Source organism: Gobius niger (assembly GCF_951799975.1).
Source record: "Gobius niger genome assembly, chromosome: 8".
In the NCBI taxonomy this organism is placed as follows: domain Eukaryota; kingdom Metazoa; phylum Chordata; class Actinopteri; order Gobiiformes; family Gobiidae; genus Gobius; species Gobius niger.
In genome coordinates this window covers 32800741-32822160 of record NC_136859.1, presented here as the reverse complement: position 1 = coordinate 32822160, position 21420 = coordinate 32800741, and the positions used below count along the sequence as shown (strand labels likewise).

Here is a 21420-nt window from a genome sequence, read left to right as displayed (position 1 = left end):
ATAACATGTAAACATTCACAGGAGAGGGAGGAATAAGGAATAAACCTCCTGAATCTCACTGAACTGCAGCCGTTTTGTAAAGAGGAACGGTCAGAGATTTATCCTGATCGTTGTGAATGTCACGTCAGTAACTAATTACTTCTACATCATAGTAACTGAGTTACTAACTCAAGTACTTTTTGGGAGAGGTCATAACTAATTACTAGTAACTAATTACTCTTTGAAAGTAAAATGCCTAACACTGTTTCTGTCAGTCTACCCCAGGGCAGCCGTGGCTACTATTCACCCTATTCCGCCCCGCCCACTTTTGCCTCTTTTGCTTTGGATCTGCACTTCCATTGTATTGACACTTATTGACCGTTCAGTCCTATGTTCAGAAGATTGATTTGTGTAGTCATCTCTGGTAAACAACATTAACAAAAACATAAAAAACAGATTCAAATCATGCTGCTTTTGTTGATCTTGATTATTTTTTCGGGAGCACCCCATACGAAGCGATGCCGCACATGTTATTCTTGTTGCGAGCGATCCGTATGTATCCTCGTTCTCCCCAAGATGTCCCCCAGCTTGGAGCAAGATAAAAGAGGGAAAAAAATAAATATCACGCAGAAATAAATCAGTCTTTGGTGAATAAGCCGAATGGCCATCTCGACTGCACGTGTGTGGGACAATCAGGCTCCTACATTTAGGCTAAACTAAACAAACCAATGAACAAACCACTCTGCCATTGAAATGTGTGAGCGACTTCAGGTAGCGGAGCGTGAACACTGACGTATATTGAGCCATAACCGTGAACTGTAAGGCTTAGGGGCATTGGTTTAAAGACTTTAACTCTCAAGTGAAACTCTTTAAATCATCAACTTTCCAGCGGTTCAAACGGTCCAAATCAGAGCTTTCTTCGTTGCTTTATGCTAACTATCAATATTGTTTGGTAGCCAAAAGAAATTCCATTACCCATAATGCAACAGGCGACCCGAGATGGGCATTCGGCTTATTGTTTAAATGTTCAAGGGGTCAGTTCATCTTCTCACGGTTGACCGCCATTGCACCAACCACAATCCTTTACCGGGGTTTCCACCTCCCTGTCCTGGGGCGGCAGGATCGCAGTGTAAGAGAATAAAGTTTAGAATCTCGAACCTGTTCTTAACCAGCCAGTAGTCCTGTCCAGCATCTGTGCCGTATCCTATGGCCAGAACACCGTGGTCCACTTGCCGTCTGCAGGCTGGGTCATTCAGCACACCTTTAACAACACGTCATCTTTAGCTGATCTTCAGATTAGCGATTGGAGATACCTCTGTAATTGAGAACAGCCTCACATACCGGACTTGTAGTACAAAAAGGATCGACACGAGGAATGGACAGCGACTGAGAGGGGGCCCTCTGTCGCCACCGCCTGCTTCAGGACGTCCTCGCCTTTGACAAATGAGTAGCTGGAACAATTGGCCGCTCGGTAGCTCGGATTGTAGCGACAATTGCCAGCCTAAACAAGAAGACACACAGGTTATTCCATCAAAGGGACTTCCTCTTCCCTGACGGCACGGGCATGTTCAAAGATTACATGTTGGTGGTTCAGGGTCATGGGCATTGGTCATGACTAAACACCGAAGCATCCATTAAATATTTGGCATGGCTAACTTCAGCAACAAATGACAATTAGAGCCGATAGCCTCTGAACTTTAGCAGTTCTTTACAGTGATATGTCCAGAGAGGCGGCGTGAAGCCCTCGCTCATCGCTCTGCCCTGTGTCCGCCCTAAGGCTGCATTAACCCTTAGCTTATCGGTTAGTGTGCGCACACCCCTGCGCATTTTTTTTAAACATCATCATTCATGCGTACAACAACAACAACACTTATCAGGCTGTGCTTTTTTTAGCCCGCTTCATATTGAAAACTAGCTAACCATGCGTTGAATTCCTGTGGACAAATGCCTGGGAGAGCTCTGGCGGTCTCTGGTGGTGCAAAAATGTAATACAAGTATATTCAATCCCACGGCAAATTATAGACGCCAGTTAAGCAATTTTTTTGGGCACCTCTAGTCCGCCCTGTGTCTCCTCCTCCTTTGTCGTCATGTCTCTGCTGATTGTTCCATATCTCAGACAATTTATTTTTTCCAGTGCAGGGACTAAGAATAGCAACTTTTTTCCTGTGGAGTTTGAATTGCCCTCACCCTGGCTTTGTAGGGGTAATACGCGTCCGAGTCAATGCCGCGGTTGTCGATGACGTACTGAAAGGCTTTATGCATGAAGCCGCCGTTGCACCCTTTATTGCCATATCTCCCCGAACAGTCCACCAGGTTCTGGGGGCTGAGGTCCACCAGTTTCCCTGTGGTCCTGGCCAGCAGCCCCTCCAGAGCCCCCGCAGCGCTGAAGGCCCAGCACGATCCACAGTGGCCCTGTGCGGAGGAGACAAACACATTCCTCATTCAGCTTCAGAAACGCTCCATGGAGGTTTTCAGAGACGAGGCCACGAGACAGATGGTCAAACATAACATTCGAGGATCATTCTATGTGAAATCAGCACATTTCGGGGGAAATTCTGCTGGACCATCTGATTTGCTTCAAATCTGGCCTGAATGAACCATGAACCCGATAGTAAGTCTAGAGTTGGATTCTTTTGTAGTTTCTGCATTAACTCTAAACTAATACATCTCGTTGAATCCGGTAGAGGTGAAGTACAGGATTCAATATTCTGCCAAATATTCAAAGTCTTCCATTTATCACATAATTCAGACTTTGCAATTAAAACATCGGTAATGGAAAATTGTCTCCATTTATAAAGCGCTTCCTCGTACCGCTCACCCATTCACACTCATTCCTAGCCTGGCATCCGGACTAATCTCTGATGTTTATTATTTAATAAACAGGAGACTAGTCTGGGGACCCTGTCGTAGAAAAGCTACTGCTTGAGGCGGGACTAATGTGGGACAACAGAAGTGCATAGCAGCCAATGAGAACATAGCGGATGTGACGACAGAAACAGCGACAAGAAAGTTGTCGTCATTCGGACATTAACAATGGCGCTCCTGCCGCACGGAGTTCAGTAAATGTCGTCCCAGTGCAATCAAACTGTGAAAACGCTCAAGGACACTTTAACTGAGCACATTTTCTCTACTTTATCTTTACCCAAATCTAAAAGCTTCTTGACCTGAGAGCTTGTAGCGTCGAGTGGTTGTGGGTCTGGTGAGTCTGGTGTTATCAGTGATTTGCCTCAGGTGCTCTGTGGAGCGGGTCAGACTGTTTTTACTGCAGGCTAGCTGATACCATAGACATGCACTAGCCTTACAATAGCCTAGCGCCACGAAACTCTTCAAATATAAGAACTGTATGAATAACCAAAAAAATATCTCCAGAAATCAGCAACACTCTGGATAACTAGGAAAGGAAGCCCTATGTCAAAAATCCTGAAATATCCCTTTAACCCCCGCCATAGCCGAGCACATTTTCTCCAGTTCAGCATTTCCTCAACTCTTAAAGCTTCTTAACCTTAGTGCTTACAGCCGGTAGGCCATGGTATTGCCTAATTTGAAACCTAAGGCCTTTAAAAGTCATCTAAGTTTCTTTCTTGTATGTGTTGTCAAGTTTTAGTCATTGTTCCTTTCTGTTATGTTCCTTTCTGTTATGTTTTTGCCACATTTTTGTAACATTCTTGTGGCTTTGTGGTAAAGCGTTTTGCATTTTGTTTTGTGATTAAACCTTATGTTTAGCTCAGGGTTCCAACTGAATCAGCTCGAGGTCCACAAACTTTTCTTTCGTAACTTTCGACATTATGTGCAGGGTCCGGTCCACAGGCTTATTTACAAAGCAGAACTGATTAATGAATCAAAAATGTTGCCATATTATTTCAATGTTATCAAATTGTATTTGATTGTACTTAAATTCAGCCGTAAAAGTTAAGCAGCCTATTGAGAGGATGAAAAGGCTTTGGGGACCGGACTTAAGCCTCTGGAGGTCCGGATCTGGACCCACGTCCGCCAGTTGGGGACCCCTGGTTTAGCTCCTTGTGGTTAAAAGCAAAGCAGCAGCATCTCCATGGAGACGAGCTGAGGATTGTGGGTTCATGTGGACTGGGGAGCTCGTTTTCCCGAGCTGTGACGTCATTGTCCCCAGTTGGTTTGTGTTCAAAAAGTGTGGATTTTGATGTCATCAAATAAAAACGGTCTTTTATCATTGATTAGCGCTTAGCTGAGCTAATCATTTAAATATGTTAGCATCTCAAAAGCTAAACGTTAGTTTACTTTTTGCCACATTAGACGGTAAAATAACAAATCAGCTGATTTCCACAGTCAGGTGCGTAAGTCTGGAAGCTCGTTTTGACCCGAGTTTCCCAGTGGTTTTCCCCAGCTGAGCAAGCATGAAATCCCCCCCTGGGGAAGTCGTTGACCCGAGTTCCCGAGGACCTCACCAACGCACCAAAAGTTACATGCGAGGATCCGGAGAGTGTAGAGCCCACTCAGTCAAGATATGTATAAATGATGAATGATAAATGATAAATAACATGTTTATTACTTGTGTAAAATCACATGTTATTTATTGGGTGAAATGTTAAGCAGTATGGCTTTAGAATACTAAAAATCCTTTTCCTTGAGGTGATTTTAGTTGTATAAAGTGTTAGGGGAAGGGTTGCTGACCGCTCCGTGCACTTCCCGTTTGAACCAAAGTGAGCACCCATTAGCCGTCTGACACGGGTGCCCTTACATGACGGGACCCCCATAAGAACTCCATCTTCACAAACCGCCGCAATCAAGCCTGAATCTATTAATCCGAGGAGCTGCGGGGGAAAAGGCAGAATTTCTCTTCGGGGATTCATAAAATGAAATGGAAATGAAGTGAATCAAGCGGAAGTGTCAGTGGAAGTGTTTGGAGGGAGCAGATTTGCTGAAGGATTCCGCATTTGCAAAATAAGGCTGGGCCTCTGACTGGAGCATGGCGTGATGTGTGCGCTCGGTTTTGGCAGCGCATGAGTGATCCGCCCGAGCCACACGAGGAGCGGAGGTTGAAGGACTCAGAGACACTTTGGGAATTTGTCCATTTAACTTTTCTCGCTGTTAACACGTGAAGCCAGGCCAGAATCAATACGGGTCTGCGGTCTGAATGATACGATATGCCGACCCGTATAATAAGTGTGAGGGGCCGGCTCTCCTTTGATGCGGAGTGGGAGGTCGACCCATGAGGGCGCGGAGGAAACAAATCAACCTGCTGTGAATCCAGCTGTGGCCTTCTCACATCTGTAATAGTTATAGCAAATAACGGGTGAGAACGGAGTAAACACGCTGTTTCTGTGGCACAAGGACCGAGTGCAGGATCAAGTATCAGGCAAGATTAAAGTGATGGTCTGTAAGTTTAAAGTGATGGTCTGTAAGTTTAAAGTGATGGTCTGTAAGTTTAAATGTTTTACAAATTCAATATAATCTGGGCCTGCAATGTGAAATAAAGTAAGTCATAGATTAAATAATAACTCCCAGAATCAGAATCCCCGGTGCCATCACTTTGACCAATGAGACGAGCTTTCCTGTGAAACGGCCTGTCCGGTCCAATCAGAAGAAAAGGGGGTGGGGCTTGGTTGTTGCACAGTTCTGGATGTGCTGGAGCTTCAGCAGGCTCTTACCAGGGATCCCGACGAGGAGGGCACTGCAGTAATCCACCCTATTATCATTTTTTTTAATCCCGCCTGTTTATAAGCGATGCCGTCTGTATCACTATGATCCACTCAAATGGAAACGGCGACGTGAACAAGTGCAATGACCAAATCGCTAAATCTAGATTTATTAGCGTAATGCTATGCAATGTCCTCTGTTGAGTAAGTAAAATGACTATGTCTATGCATTTGTTTTTAGTTAGTTGGGGCCAGTGTTAATTTCGTCGACTAAAATATTTAATCTTAATTTTAGTCAAAGTGATATTTTTGACGACTAAAATTGGACTAAAACTAAATTAAAAGTTTCTCATGAGACTAAAACTGTGACTAAAGTGTCCAGATATTGTAGTCGACTAAAACAAGACTAAATAAAAATGAAAGGGAGAGACTGAAATCATCCAAACCTCTACTGACCGTCTGAAAGAGCCTCAGATCAAATTCTCTGCCAAAGGAACAGCTCTGAGCTTTGTTCATGTGGAGCAGCTCCATGAAGCAGAGGAACAAGATTAAATATGATTATAATGAATATTATCAATGCAAAGTCGACTAAATTCGTCTTAAATTTAGTCGACTAAATTTACTTGCAATTTTAGTCAACTAAAACTAGACTAAAATTGAAGATATTTTTATGACTAAAACTAGACTAAAATCGAATTACATTTTCGTCAAAAGACTGAAACTAAAACTAAATTAAAATATGTTGTCAAAATGAACACTGGTTGGGGCAATGCATGTGAATGAGCACACACACACGCAGGCACCCGCACACACACTCACACTCAACCTGGCCCATTGTACATGTTTTTAGTGGTAGAGGAAACCGGAGCACATGGAGGAAGCCTACGCAGATACGGGGAGAACACGCAAACTGGACCTGAGTTATTGATTGCAAACAATGAAAGAGGAAGACACAAAATGAATGTTTGTTGTGTTCCAAACTCATTCCTAACTTTCTGAACAAATTTGTAGCGTCCCAATTCTTCAAAGGGATGAGCTTATAAAGACAAATTTCACGACTTTCAGGGTCACTTTCAAATATCATAACATTGATACAAATGGTTTGATTCACCATATTGTCCTAGAGTATACAACACAGTCTTGTCCTGTTAACAGTACAGAAGTGTCTCTGACCTGATTCTTGACTTTGGTGACACAACCCTTTGTCCTCCAGTCCACGCTGTCCGGCACAGCCAGGTCTGCGGGAAAGTGAGCAGATGGCGCCCCCTCCTGGTCATCGGGAACCCTCAGCGTGGCATAGAACTGTCTGACTTCCTCATCGGACTGGAAGGAAACACATTTGGGTGAATATACCACGATGACGCATTTAACCTCTTAACCCCCACATGAACCGAGCATATTTTGGTCCATCTTGGCTTTACCCAAATCTAAAAGCAAAAAGAGTGGTGAATGAGCGACAGAAGCGCACGACTGAAGAGTGATGAAAACAACAAAAAGGCCACAAAAAAGTGATAAAAATTTGATGAAAAAGCAACGCAAACACAACAAAAGAAATAAAAAGACAAAAAGCAACACTTCAAAAAATACAACCAAAAAAGCAGGGACAACGCGACGAGTCACGATCTGTTTTGTGGGTCTTAGCTTTCAAATGAGGCATTACACTAAAGAAACAGGCCGTCGTTTTTCCAGACTGAGATATGTTCTTGCCTGAGCTTAGACGAGTTGATGCGTAACTGTCTGGTCTTGACGCGTGCGCTCAGTCACGCAAAAAGACCAAAGGTGTTGTTAGCATTTAGCCTCCTCTCCTCTCCTCTATGGACCCACGGGGGGGTGAAGTTAGAAGCGACCGAGCTCTTCCACGTTTTCCCTATTTTAAATACAGTTAGGTGAGTAGTTGCACGATCCAAGTCTAGCGACGCAAAATTAAACATGTGGATTTACAGGGGAACTATATTGTGAGGCGGAATAACACCTTAGGAGCACTTTACTGCACAGACAATGAAGTGCTCCTAAGGTGTTATTATGCTTTATACCATGGTCTGGGTGAATACTGGATTCTGATTGGCTGGTGCATTATTTTGGTATAACCGCACACGTAGTCCGGTAGTTAAATCACTGGGATATCACCCCGCTGTGGCATCGCCATAGCAACGCATGACACAGCTGAATCAGATAAACATGTAACTAGTGACTGACAGGAACGTATGAGATGGATTTTGTGGTTAATTTAAAAAACAAAACAAAACGTTTGATAAATGGGAAGTAGAGGAGAGTGAGCAGCTAGGTTAGCTACTGTTAATAAAATATGAGCTTTACATTTCTATTGGAAACGGTTAAGGGCATTCATCATTTTCAGGCGTACATAAAATGATCCTGCATTTAAACATATTTGTCTGGATTAGTAAAGTCAAACATAAAAGTTTCAGTTGGGGGGGCCCAGGTGTGAGCGACTCCACCGCAGCTGTTTCCATAAACAGTTGAGCTGGTTGAGCTAGCTAGCTTTAGCTTCAGGTTAAACAGCGTAAAAGTGAAATAACTCCTGCCCACGAGTGCCGCATATCGGTGTTTACTTCCAGGAAAAAGTGTTTCCGGGTTAGTCCTGTTGTGTTGTGATTCTGTGCTGATGTTGTGTCGTTGCGCCTGACTGAGATCCTCGTAATAGCTGCGGAGAATGACTCGCTCTGAGACCAGCCTTCAGTGACCGGCTAATAACCCACACAAAATAGTCCCGGTGGTCTGGCATATTTAGTGACTTTAGTAAATGAAAAAAACGTTTATTATAAATGTTACGTTTGTGGGACAATGGTATAAACGGATTAAACAACGAGGAGCCGCGTTAGACGGTTATAATGCACTCCACTGCGCGTCGTGGTGTTCTTGACTCCACGTCGTGCATTATAACCGTCTAATGCGGCTCCTCGTTGTTTAATCCTTACTTACAATAGTTCCCCTTTACTCACCTATCGGTATTTAAACAGAGAAAACGTGGGAGAGCTTGGTCGCTTCTAACTTCACCCCTTTTTGGCCCCATAGAGGAGAGGAGGAGAGGCTACATGCTAGCACCATCTTTGGTCTTTTTGTGTGACTGAACGCACACTTGAAAACCAGACAGTTACGCATCAACTCATCTAAGCTCAGGTAAGAACATATCTCAGTATGGAAAAACGGTGGCCTGTTCCTTTAAGATTCAGGTAAAGACGAACTGGAGAAAACACGTTAAAGGCGGGCGGTAAGGTGCATGTTCCTGCACTGCACGTGAAGGTGGTTTGATTTCAGTAAACGTGCGTCACTGCTTTATGTGGATACAAACTTTTCACTTTGTTACATTTTTGAGAAGGCACCGCAACTTTCTACTCCAATCATTTTATTTCTTTATATGTACTTTTTGAAGTATTTTTAAGTTTTGCCAAAGCCGATCACAAAAGCTGAAGGATTAGAAACATTGGAATAATAAAATACCAGAGAGGCGTTCAGTCTCCAATCCAAATATGGTCATTATGTGGATTTGGACTTATTTCAAACGATTTCTTATGTCCAATTCCTAGATTTATTGAATTTTGAGCCTCAAACTTGAGATGTTTTACAGATTTTCTTCCACTAAAAAAAAACGTATTCAAAAACTAAACAAAAAAAGTCTCTGTTACTAATATAACGAGCAACAAATTTAAACCAAATTTACAAATGCGACAAAAAAAGCAGCGATAACGTGACAAGTTGTGCGATCAGTTTTCTAGGTCTTAGCTTTCAAATGAGACGGTCACACGGGTCTATAGGCTGTAAAGCTCCAGTCGAGAAGCTTTTAGATTTGGGTAAAGCTGAACTGGAGTCAACCTGTCAACCCCCTGAACCGAGGGCATTTTCTCCAGTTTGACTTTACCCAAATCTGGAATTATTGTTTTGAAATCCAAAGCCTGTGACGGTGAGTTACCAGGTCTCCCAGGTGGTTCATGGCCAGGGTGAAGGTGTGACGGCCCAGAGACGCCTCCTGGTTGTGGGTGTGGATGTACAGCAGGTTTTTCTCCCACAAAACCCTGCGGCCGAGCTCCTCCACCTAAACACACACATTTAAAGCGGAACTAAGTCACTTTTTTACCTTCATAAATCCTTCACGTAGTCCCTCTGGGGGCAATATAAGTGTTAATGAGATGATTGGAGGGTCTTTCATCTCTCCCTGGTGTCTCTGGCCAGAAAACCACAATTGCAACTTGACTGCCACCGGACCGGGAGCCACCAATACACACTAATGGAGTCAGGAACAAGAAGCTAACAGGCTAACGGGCAAAGCTAACGGCGGGCTAGCGCCACTTTAAACAGTATTTACAGCCAAGTTTGAGTAGAAAAAATAATATTTCCATTGTGTAATAGTGTAATTGGATGTATAATATCCCTCTCCCCCTTCGCCTTTTCTGTCAGCGTAGTATTTACTCTCACGGACAATTTATAAGTTAAAAAATCGCAACATGCTACGACACCTGCAGTTGCGCTTATTAGTTACTTATTAGTTACTTAGTACTGCTTTAATATTAATATTAATATTAATTAATATTAATAAAGTGGATTACCAAGAAAAGAAAATGTGTTGTGTGTTCATTGCAGAGGTGGGAGTAAGTCACTAAATGCAAGTCCCGAGTCAAGTCCAAGTCGTGAAGGTCCAAGTCTCAAGTAAGTCCAAGTCAATCGGTCATGGGCTCAAGTCAAGTCAAGTCATAGCTTTTGTCAAGTCAAGTCTTGCTTTAGCCGGCAAGTCACCTCAAGTCACAAACGCCAGTGTGTTTACTTTTCAAAATGTGTTTAATCTTGAAAATAACAAGTGCTTTCTCAAGCGATTTTGAACATTTAGGCTCAAATCTAGGCTAAAAAAGTTTAATTATTATTTAATCACCAAAAAATTCAAACTACATATATTTTAAATGCTCCAGTCTATGTACAAAATTACTGGGACAGCATTTTAAGGAAAGGGGCCCAGAGGGGCTGACTTAAAAAAAAAATGAAACAGAGTCTTTTAAACATGAGTTGCTTTTCCTTGTAGTGTGAAATATAAATCTAAAATAATATTTGTATTTTTGTTAGTCTCAGGCTCTCTGGTTTTTCTGTCAGTGGTTCCCCTGTACTGCCCCAGCCCCTGTATACTCGGATTCGCCCCTGCTCAAAATATATTCTGCGTAGCCTTCAGTCCCGCTGTCACTGGGCTGTGTGCGGATGCGTAAACTAGCCTCTAAATGCTGTAAACTTTGTGTGAACGAATTAAAACATCGAAAAGCCCCAAGATTCCTGTTGATTAATCCAGCTCTTACATCGTGGTTCTGGAGGCTCCGTCTGCGCTGTAGGTCCAGCCCATTGTTTCAAACGTTTTCCTGTCCATAAATCTCCTCCTCTTCACTGTCTTTAGAAAACTTTTAATGCATCTAAAGAAACACATTGTATTTCCTCCTGCCTTTTCGCGCTGTATTGATTAGACGAGCTCCGTCGGGAAACCGAACACGCATGTTACTATATGTAAACAAAGATGCGCCGCTTTATGAATCCTGATCTTTCGACAGTTTACCTCAAATAAATAAAAACTATAAAGTCACAGCGAGTCATTGAGAGTCATTGGCCTCAAGTCCAAGTTAAGTCTCGAGTCACAAACAGCAAGTCCCAAGTCAAGTCAAGTCTTTTTGCAGCTTTGGTCAAGTAAGTCTCAAGTCCCGAAAATTGCGACTTGAGTCTGACTCGAGTCTCCCATCTCTGGTTCATTGCATTCGTCGATTTATTTGAATGGGACAAAGCTTAAACTAATGCTTGTAAATCTGCCGGGTTTAGCTCAGAGCTCATTTCCATCTGCAGTCCCATGGGGTAAAAGCAAACCGCCAACACGGAACAAAACATGTGCCACATGACAAAGGCTTTCGGTCGTTTTGGTCTGACCGGACCCCTTTAGTCATTCACTTATGCTCTGAGTATCTCCTCCTGCCAATGTTATTATAAAGTGACATGACATGAAAAAGACATGACAGCTCCCTGCGGATATTGGATTATGTGATGATTGTTTGACAAACGGACATTGGATGGGGATTTCAGCAGAGTCAGAGCAGGTCAGATGTTTGTCAGTTTACGATCTTTGGTAAACTTCTGTCATAATGCTAAACAACTGTTAAGCGCTAACTGTTGCTGCGTCTGCTGCTTCGATGCCTGCACATGTATTTGTTCACAAAGTGTGGCGTGTGTCAGGGTGAGGCGTGTGTCGGGGTGAGGCGTGTGTCGGGGTGAGGTGTGTGTTGGGGGAGGTGTGGAGCTTGTCTTGAGAGAAACTTAGCTCGCTGTTTCTAGCAATGCAATGTGAGAATGAACTATTCTGTTGGAGTCGCTGAGGGTGGCTTTTACATCGATTCACATCTTAAGCAACTGAAATCGATTTTAAATCAATTTTCTATGAATTGTTGCATCCTTATCAGTTTTACACATTTGTAGGCCACAGTTATGGACTGGGGGTGCATGCTCATGGGGGGGGGCTTCAAGGAAAAAAATGTTGGGAACCACTGATAAAGGCGGTACTTTCTCTAATCGTCATTGGTAGAGTGTTCCAACCAGAACAGCCCTTAATAGACAACACATTTAAACATAGGTTAAAGATAGACCATTACTGTTTACTTCCTGCTTGCCTTTCCCTTTCACCAACAACTTCCCATGTGTGTGTGTTCTGCATCATCGTCTCATTCTCTTAGAGCACATAACCTCAACACCTGTTACTCTAGTTGTCTCGCTTGCTGCACAAACCTCATTGCTGTATTTCTTGTCATGGGTCGTCTTCCACAGGTCCCAGTCTTGGTCCAGTGTGGAGTCAAACTCAGCCCAAACTGTGGCACAGAGAACGGCCAGCAGAGAGGCTCCCAGCATCAGACCTGCAACAACATCACCAAGACACTTGTCACAAACAAGCTGACAGAGACAGGGTTTTGACGGAAGTAATCGTCCTAGTTACTGTTCAGTTTGTGTGTAGCTTTTATTACAAATAGCCAATAATAATAATAATAATAGTGGCTTACACTTGTATTGCGCTTTACAAGCCTGCATTACCAGTCTGTGCCACCTCTGACCACCACCAACCTTTGGGCTCCAGGCTTCCCACCCAAGTACCAACCAGGCCCTTCCTGCTTAGCTTAGACAAATAGGAAATGTGGGCAGGCTCCGGACGTTCCATGCTGTAATGGACTTTGCATTTAAACTTTGTCTACTATTGGTTTAGCCCCTCCTGGAACCGCCACCTTAATGTGGTGGAGGGGTTTGAGCGCCCGAATGATCCTGGGGGTTCTTTTGTCAGGGCTTGGTGCCCCTGGTATGGTCTCCCAAGGCAAACAGGTCCTAGGTGACGGGTCAGACAAAGAGCGGTTCAGAAGCCCCTCATGAGAGACCAACAGGCCCGGTTTGAATCGTGAGGCCGTCCTTCTGTGGAGCCACCACCTGCAGGAGGAGCCATAAGAGGCTGGTGCAATGTGATTTGGGCTCCAACAGCTGCCCCCACGACCCGGCAACGGACAAGTGGAAGAAAAAGAAATGCTATTATTGGTTTGCCCTTCTGACCTCGCAACATCGTCCTACTTTTTTTTTCTTTTGCAAATGTATATTTTTACTTTCACCCTATTCTAAATATTAGAGCTGTCTCCAAAAACCCACCAAATTGCTAGCATGAATGAGCTTCAGTTAGCCCGTGCTGATCGCTGTACTCCTTAGTCCATCATCATTCTTTGCTCCAATCACAGATGCAAATTTGTAACGCATCACTCAATTGCAAAAGTCTCTCATATTGTGTATAATTCAGGATTAGGGTGTTTTCGTACAGTTAGTTCAGCCTAAAGGGGCTTTCGACCCGAGAGCCGCTCCGAGTCCAGCTGAAACTGGTGTCTCTCGGAGAGGCGTCGTTCGAAGTCTCTTTCCCATCTTTCCCTTCCTGCTGCAGTTAAACTTTCCCCTTCGTGAGCCGATTAAAGTCATTTCTCCTCATTTCAAGTACATCAGCCTCACTGTATTTAACCACGAGGGAGAGGAGTGACCATGGGAATAAGGACACAACGACAGTGTGCACCTTCAGGAGGAGCTGGGATGTGTGAAGGTTCATGTTGATTGGAGATGCCTGGAGCCGTAATGTGGTGGTGACACTAAGGTAAGCTTCATTGTTTCATTGTCAATTTATTTTATTTCATTTTATTAGTTTATTTGAACAGGGACAATGCACATTAACTAACATCACTGTAAATGTGCCAGTTTTAGCTCCAAAGCTAGTTTTCAACTGTAGTCCCTAAGCCAAAGATATTAAGTAAAACTCTAGATCAGAAATGGCGCAAAAGTGGCAAACGTGGTGGCCATCTTGTGACTGGCCGGCGAGGCTAACCCCTGTGCCACCGATGCAAAACCAGAAACAGCATTTTGAGATACAGTCACGTGGTTTATTATTTCAAAATCTCGTTTCTCAATCAGGATCAGGTCATTTCTTTGAAACGTCGTGTTGTTTTTAGCTGTATTAGCATTTTTTTCTCCATTCATTCCCAGAGTTCAGTGGTCAAGCATTCACTGTATCACTGTCCCATGTTCAATAAACATTGGTCATGTTGTGTCAAAAAGTACAGAAATACTGTTTGAACATAGAACTGTTATGGGCCAATTTTTGATCTAGAACTGAATGATTTGAAGTGTTTGACAGAGGAAAATCCATGAACAAATGGTGCTAAAGTCTCTGCCCCTTGAAATAAAATGGGAAAAACTGCAAAAACTTTATTTTCTCGGCAGATCGGACATAAGATCAGTCACAATAATCATAGAGTCATGAAATAACTCAAAATAGATCAAAACAGTTTCACGGAAATGAGAGGTGTTTCCCCTTTTATTACATTGCACTGGAGCCATGTCCTATATAGAGTTTTGGCTTAAGCTATATGCATATGTTAACAGTGTGCTAGTGATACACATTTTGATTTAGCAGCGCACCACGACTTTCTATTGTGCTCTCACAGTGTTCACTAAGTAAGTGCCTGTGTAAGACAAAAGACAAAATATGAGGTTATGGGAGAGGCAATATTACGCACCCCTGATCACCAACAACATGTGCTAAGAAGTCAGTGCAGGGCTGCTTATGTGGGCATTGGAGTAAACCATAAACTCTCCGTTCTACCACATATTACCACATCATATCAACTTACCTGTCGTCTCTCTACCTGCGGGCACGTCAAAATGAAAATGAAAGTTAATGCTTGACTCTAACCTTGGCCATGTCACATTAATGGAGCTATTAATAGATAGACGCTTACCTTTACCTTTAGACGCTGAAGCCATGCTCGCAAGTACTGAAGAGACACAGGAACGTCCTCTTTCATTGAGGCTGTAGGGTTACGTGGTCTGGTGTTTGAGGCAAGAGGCGCATGTCATGGTTCAGGGCGTGGAGAGGAACAACAGGTTTAAGAATGAGGAAGTCGAACAAACGGCAGAAGCACTTTTGGTTTTGGACTCGCAGTGGTTCCTTTTTTCTCTCTCCATTGGCTCTGTTTTAGCAGCAGCATGCATGTGTGTTGCCAGGGAATGATATTTTTGAGAATGATATTTTTGAGAATGACAGTTTTGAGATTTATATTTTTGAGAATGCTATATTATTAGCAATGTGAAAATGATATTTATGTGAATGCTATTATTATCATTGTTATTAAAGGGGCTAGATGCAAGTGTGCCATTTTATACACATCACTGCCACCCCAGGTCATGTGTAACCAGTGCTTTGTTTGATCCCCCATTTATTTTTTTTCAGGGTAAAGGATCCAAGAAATATTTAGGTGGATCTGGCAAAAAAATGTAACAGACTTGTGTTCCTCTCTCTCTCGTGCTGTCCTGCTGCGTTCTTTTCCAGGACTGTGCACCTAAATTGTGTCCTGCTGTAACCGGCACAACATTAACCCTGCTCTCTGCTCTCGTGCCGCTTGTCCTGGCCAGAATGCGATGGAAGTCAAAGCTTCAGATCAACATAACCTTCTAAAATAATCATTATGAATGTGATCAACTGTAAGAAGCAAACACAGCAGTAACACAAAGAATATTTGATGCTGACGTCCTTTAATGATCAAACACTAATCGTGATTAGTGTTTGATCAAATAAATTAGTGTTTGATCAAATAAACTTGTGCTCTCCAAGTTTATTTGGAGAGCACAATTCATACACAAGGCATTTCAAAGAGCTTCACAGTTACATGAAGTGACAGGAAAGCAGATCAGTGGCTGTTTGTTTGTTGTGGTGTTTACTGGGGGTAGACTGCATACTCAGAGATGCCGCACATTTGATTCTAATGTAGCCTCTTTCTCCCCATTCAGGTCCCCAACTAGAGAGGGATGAAGTTCATAGAAAAGGCATATGGTCATATCTGTAATCACCTCTAATACACCACATAAATGAAACAATTGAATTGTGAATTTGATGACAGTAGGTTATGTTCCTGTGCTCGCACTGCACTGAATGACTGCGACACTAGCTCAGGTGGTAGAGCGGGTTGTCCTGTAACAGAGAGGCTGGTGGTTTGAATCCCGGCTCACTTCTAACGCAAGTGAAGTGGTGGCAAGTGTTGTTTTGAAGCCTTGGCGTTAATTCAACCTGGGAGACTAGTTTCAGCATCACATACCTCCAGCCAATGATCGCTTCTGTGAGGGCCACACCTCCACCTCAGCCATCAGAGTAAGAGCCAATCACCGCCCTCGGTCCCGTTTTTAAGCCCAGCAATCATGGTTTGTTCGCTTCCCAGTTGTGCTGCGACCCACCTCCGCCCCGTTTCCACCTCTTCTGCCCACGGCTTCTCCCTGGTGCATCTTCCGTACCACCACCAGTGTGCAGGCTCCGCTGCTCATCCATACTGACTTTCACACATCAATGTCTACCACCGGGGTCTGATCGCCAAAACTAATATACATGTCAATAAATCTTTCTAATCGCTGCTTTTGTCTGAGTCTATCCAGGTTGAATTGCGAATGGTGTGATGAATTTTATTGTTCTTCTTTCTGATTGGCTGAAAAATGTACACAGTGGCAGAACTATCCTACAAAAAAAATAGTGCTGCCCGCTTGAGCTGGGCACTGTTAAACGGTACCTACTTTTAAACTAAAATAACATAGCTTTTGAAAAACGTACCGTTAAAGCACTGGTATCGAAGAGCAGGTATTGTTAAAGTAGTGGTAAAAAAACGAATGGCACCCAGCCTGTTGTGACGGTTAGGCTAGGCTGACCAGATTTTCCACATTAAAAACTGGGACAAAAATCGGAGCCCACAAATTCCCATCAATGTTTTTCCCAAACGTTGATTGGTAAAATTGTTTATATAGGCATTCTCGACCAAGATTCGTCCACTACTGTTATCCATGCGGGACTATTAGTGTAAAGCTTTGCTGGACAATGGCGGATCCGAAGTAGCTAACGTTGTGTTGATGTTCCTTTTAGCGGAATATTTGGGATTGTAGCGACAAGAACCATCCTAAAGAAGTAGTGAGAATGATTCAGATGTGATTTTCACAGACAAACAGGCTTGTAACTTGTAAATTAAAAGTGTCCTCACCTCAGCTTCTGACTGAATGCCTTTATTTTTTATGACATATTGAAAGGAATTGTGCGGCCATTCACCTTTACATCCATAATTGCCATATTGAAATGTACAGTCCACCTGGTTCTGGGGGCTGAGGTCCACCAGACCCTCCAGAGCTCCAGCTGCAATGAAGGCCCAGCACGACCCACAGACATAGCCCTGAGCATTCATACAGATCAGATCTAAAGTGAGATCTTATGATTTTATGTAAACAAAGTCACAATACAAGATGTTTTTACCTGATTTTGACACTGGTCACATATCCAGATTGTCTCCAGTCCACACTGGCTGGTAAAGCCACATCTGTTTCTTCGAGAGGGGTTGGGGTCATTTGGAAGTCTTCAGGAAGCTTCAGGGGGGCAACGATTTGCAACTTTTCATCCTCAGTCTGGAGTGAAGGGAAAATGTCATTAAAACGTGTCGCTAAACCACTCATTGTTGACGTTTGCATCAAGAATAACACACAGTAATAACATATTAAAAAATATAACTTCACTTATACAGAGTTTGAAAGTATAATTTTAGGTCCAAGCGCAAGAATCAAAACAAGTCATATGTGGCGAAGGAGATGGCAAAGGTCAGTTGCTGTTAGTTAGGCTTGCAATAGTATTCATCAACCAATGGTTGGTCATGGCACTTACATTCAGTGTTGGGAACGTTACTTTTAAAAAGTAATTAGTTATAGTTACTCACTACTTGTTCCAAAAAGTATCTGAGTTAGTAACTGAATTACTCTATAATAAAAGTAACTCGTTACCAGGGAAAGTAACTATTTGTGTTGCTATATGTCAAAGAATTTTGTTTTTTTGTTGTTGCTGTTTTCACAAGTCAATTGAAATGGTTAGAACAGACAGGTGTTCAAAGATGTTCAAAGATGTTCATAGTAACTGAATGAACTGAATGGGGGGTGAGTGGGGGAGGCCCCTGTGACTGAGTGGTATTGTATTTGCGCCGCTGTTTTATTAATGTAGGAATATGGCCGTATTCAAAGAGAATGGGGAGGAACAAGAGTAACATGTGCCAACGATCAGGGCAGACTTTACGCACAAGCATGATGTCTCTCCGTGAAACAATCGACAGCAAATATAAGTTTACATGCCCCAGAAGGTTAGTGGCCTTGCACTGTTCTATGGAGCGGAGAGCGGGGAGAGAGGAAGAAGAAAGGCGCCGAGAGAGAGAGGGAGAAAGACGTGTCTCCACCGCGTCCACTGCGTCTTTGGGTTAAAAATAAGTTCCAACACTACTGATCAATGATCACCAACTTGATTCTCCCCTGCGGCTGCACCGCGCTGTGGGGATGACAAGCCGCGGGTCGGGGACAAAAGTAGTTTATGGAGCAGAGAGCGCGATGCAGTACTCTGCACGGACAGTCAGATGTGCGTGTTCTGCTCCGTCAGACTCCGCCCACCCTCTCCACTGCTCTCCCCATGCTGACACCGCGGCGCTTCATTCAGCCCAATTGTAACGTGCCACTTTGTTTACCCAGTAACGATAACGGCGTTGTAACGACGAGGAGAGTAATGAATTAGATTACTCCGTTACTGAAAAAATAACGCCGTTACCTAACGCCGTTCTTTTAAACGGCGTTATTCCAAACACTGCTTACATTTGGTCAGTGACATGTGACAAATGAGACAGAGACAGAGCATTACCAGGTCGGACAGGTGGTTGACCCCCAGAGTGTAGGTGTGAAGGCCCAGAGACGCCTCCAGGTTGTGATGGTTGATGTGATTCAGGTTTTTCTCCCACAATCCTCGACGGCCGAGCTCCTCCACCTAAACAATTATGGCAAAAAACAACTCCTAGATAGAACAAAATAGTATCCCAACATCTCCAACTTTTTTTACTTTAACATATCAAAAACGTCAAGGAGCTACTTGTGTTTTACGGCGATACTGTGTAGATACTGTAACTACGTGACTCAAGGGGGTTCACCCTGGAGAGGTAGTAACCATGATGAAATTTAAATATTCTTTTTTGTAATTAAAGACAATTCATTTTGCCCTTATACACTTTATTTACCTAAATGTTTACATTTTCAAAACAAACTGAAAATGCCTTTAAAAATATGTGCAGAAATGTAGAAAGTCTTAAGTTGAGCGACAAGAATGGGCTGGAGAGCTCCAGAGCCACTGATTTTCAATCTCTGTAGTATTCAAGTGTAGCCAGAAGACGTGTTGGAAATCGCTTCAAATGAAGATTAAAACCATTGTGTCAGCACTGTGCCCATGACATTTCTGCTACAGAATGTTTTCGGCACCACAGGTTCATCTAATTGAGCTGACAGAGACATTGATTGAGTTATAGTTGGTTACTTTTAGTTTTAATCTCCAAAAACAATATACTGTGTATGTATTGCTCTAACACTATGAAGCTTATTTACATTCAGAGTCCATGTTAACATAAGGAAAGTGAATTGATTGCCCCAACTTAACAAGTAATAGTACTTTGTACAAACCTCATTGTTGTATTTCTTCTGGTGAGTCGTCTTCCACTGCTCCCACTGCTCGTCCAGTCTGGAGTCCAACTCAGCCCAAACAGAGGCACAGAGAACGGCCAGCAGCCAGACTCCCACAGTCACACCTGCACACAGGCTGCATTAATACAGTCGGCCACTTTATCAGATTTTCAGAGTAACGTCATGCCCGACATATAACATATGTGACCAGGTGACAAAATGCAGTAGGTCCCTGACTATATGTAAAAATACACTGTGGTTTGATTTAACATAATGGGCTGATGTTTTTTATTACATCAGCTCATTGATGTTTTCTATTGTATCACTTCCCCTCAAACATACACTCACACAGATTCCAGGCACTTACACATGTATTGTAAAAAAAAAAAAAAAGGGAATTTGTGGGGGGAACAGAAATGTAACATTTTTCCCTGACGTTGAGCGGTAAAATAGTTTATAAAGGTATACGCTGCGTTCCAAATTATTATGCAAATTGTATTTCACTGTCAAAAAGGTTAAAAAAAAAAGTTTGGATGGTATTGTGTCTCAGGGCTCTTTAATTCACTGACATCAATCTCAGAGCTTCTGACTGACCACTTTCTTCCATGGTACAAAAAGAAGAACTGTGCTTTCCCGAACAAAATCATCTTCATGCATGACAACACACCATGTCATGCTGTAAAAAAATGTGCACCCCATCCTACCCTGACCTCAACCCTATTGTGAACCTTTGGAGCCTCAACAAGCAAAACATCTACCACGCTATCAATCCTGTGCTAATGTTGCTGTAGCAGAGTTATAACAGCTTGTTAAATCCTTAAAAGAGGTAAGATCCAGAGTCATCGTCCCATTATATTCCATTTAATTGTAAATTTAACATGTCTTTTAAGTTTGTCATTTACTTTGGTATTAGTTGTTTATGTTAAGAATGTTCTTTCTTTTGGTTGGTTGGTTTCTTTTGTTTCATGTTCCAGATTTCTTCCATCCATCCATCCATCCATCCATCCATCCATCCATCCATCCATCCATCCATCCATCCATCCATCCATCCATCCATCCATACATACCATAGCAAGTTTGCAAGATGTTTTAATCCTACAACCTTCCGTCCGTCCGTCCGTCCGTCCGTCCGTCCGTCCGTCCGTCCGTCTATCTATCTATCTATCTATCTATCTATCTATCTATCTATCTATCTATCTATCTATCTATCTATCTATCTATCTATCTATCTATCTATATATAAGTTTAATGGTTTTGTATAGCCCAATATCACAACAGAAGTCGCCTCACAGGGCTGCACCAAACATCAAGGCAATAAAACAGAGCAATAAATTTGACAATTAAAAGTTCAGGTGAATCCAGGCAAACTCGTAGGACGAGTTTAAAACTCGTAGTACGAGTTTAAAACTCGTAATTACGAGTTTAAATCTCGAAATTTCGACTTCCTGTTGGGCTTTTATTTTTTTAACATGGCGGAAACGGGCTTCCATATTTTCTGCATTTTTTTTCTAAAAAAAAAAAAAAAAAGAAAAGTTTTCGTGTGATTTTTTTTTGGTTGCTTTTTCTGATTTTTTGTCACGCTTTTGTCCTTGTTTTCGTCGCTATCTTGACCCTTTTTTTTTTCAAGAAGCTTTCAGATTTGGGTAAAGTGTGGGAGAAATTGCGGGAGTTAAGAGGTTAAGACATGCATGATGTAGAAAACTTGCAGAAAATGGTGCTTTACGCGGGCTTTAACTTTGACGTTCGGCCTTCTGTATTTTGGCAATGAAGAAAATCGGCCCTCCAT

The 21420-nt window shown here is 42.7% G+C and overlaps 1 protein-coding gene across 1 annotated transcript; it reads right to left on the bottom strand.

The window, feature by feature from the left end:
• Positions 1–398: 398 nt before the first annotated feature.
• On the bottom strand, positions 399–19819 carry LOC306966082 (cathepsin S-like; the record flags this gene model as incomplete). Its single annotated transcript, XM_079560716.1, has 12 exons — positions 399–566; positions 1138–1240; positions 1321–1480; positions 2167–2391; positions 6765–6914; positions 9520–9642; positions 12348–12472; positions 14873–14943; positions 17416–17564; positions 18829–18951; positions 19635–19770; positions 19815–19819. 12 exons carry the CDS (start codon positions 19817–19819, stop codon positions 467–469), a joined length of 1470 nt encoding a protein of 489 aa, XP_079416842.1. The 3' UTR covers positions 399–466.
• Between the last annotated feature and the right edge of the window lie 1601 nt (positions 19820–21420).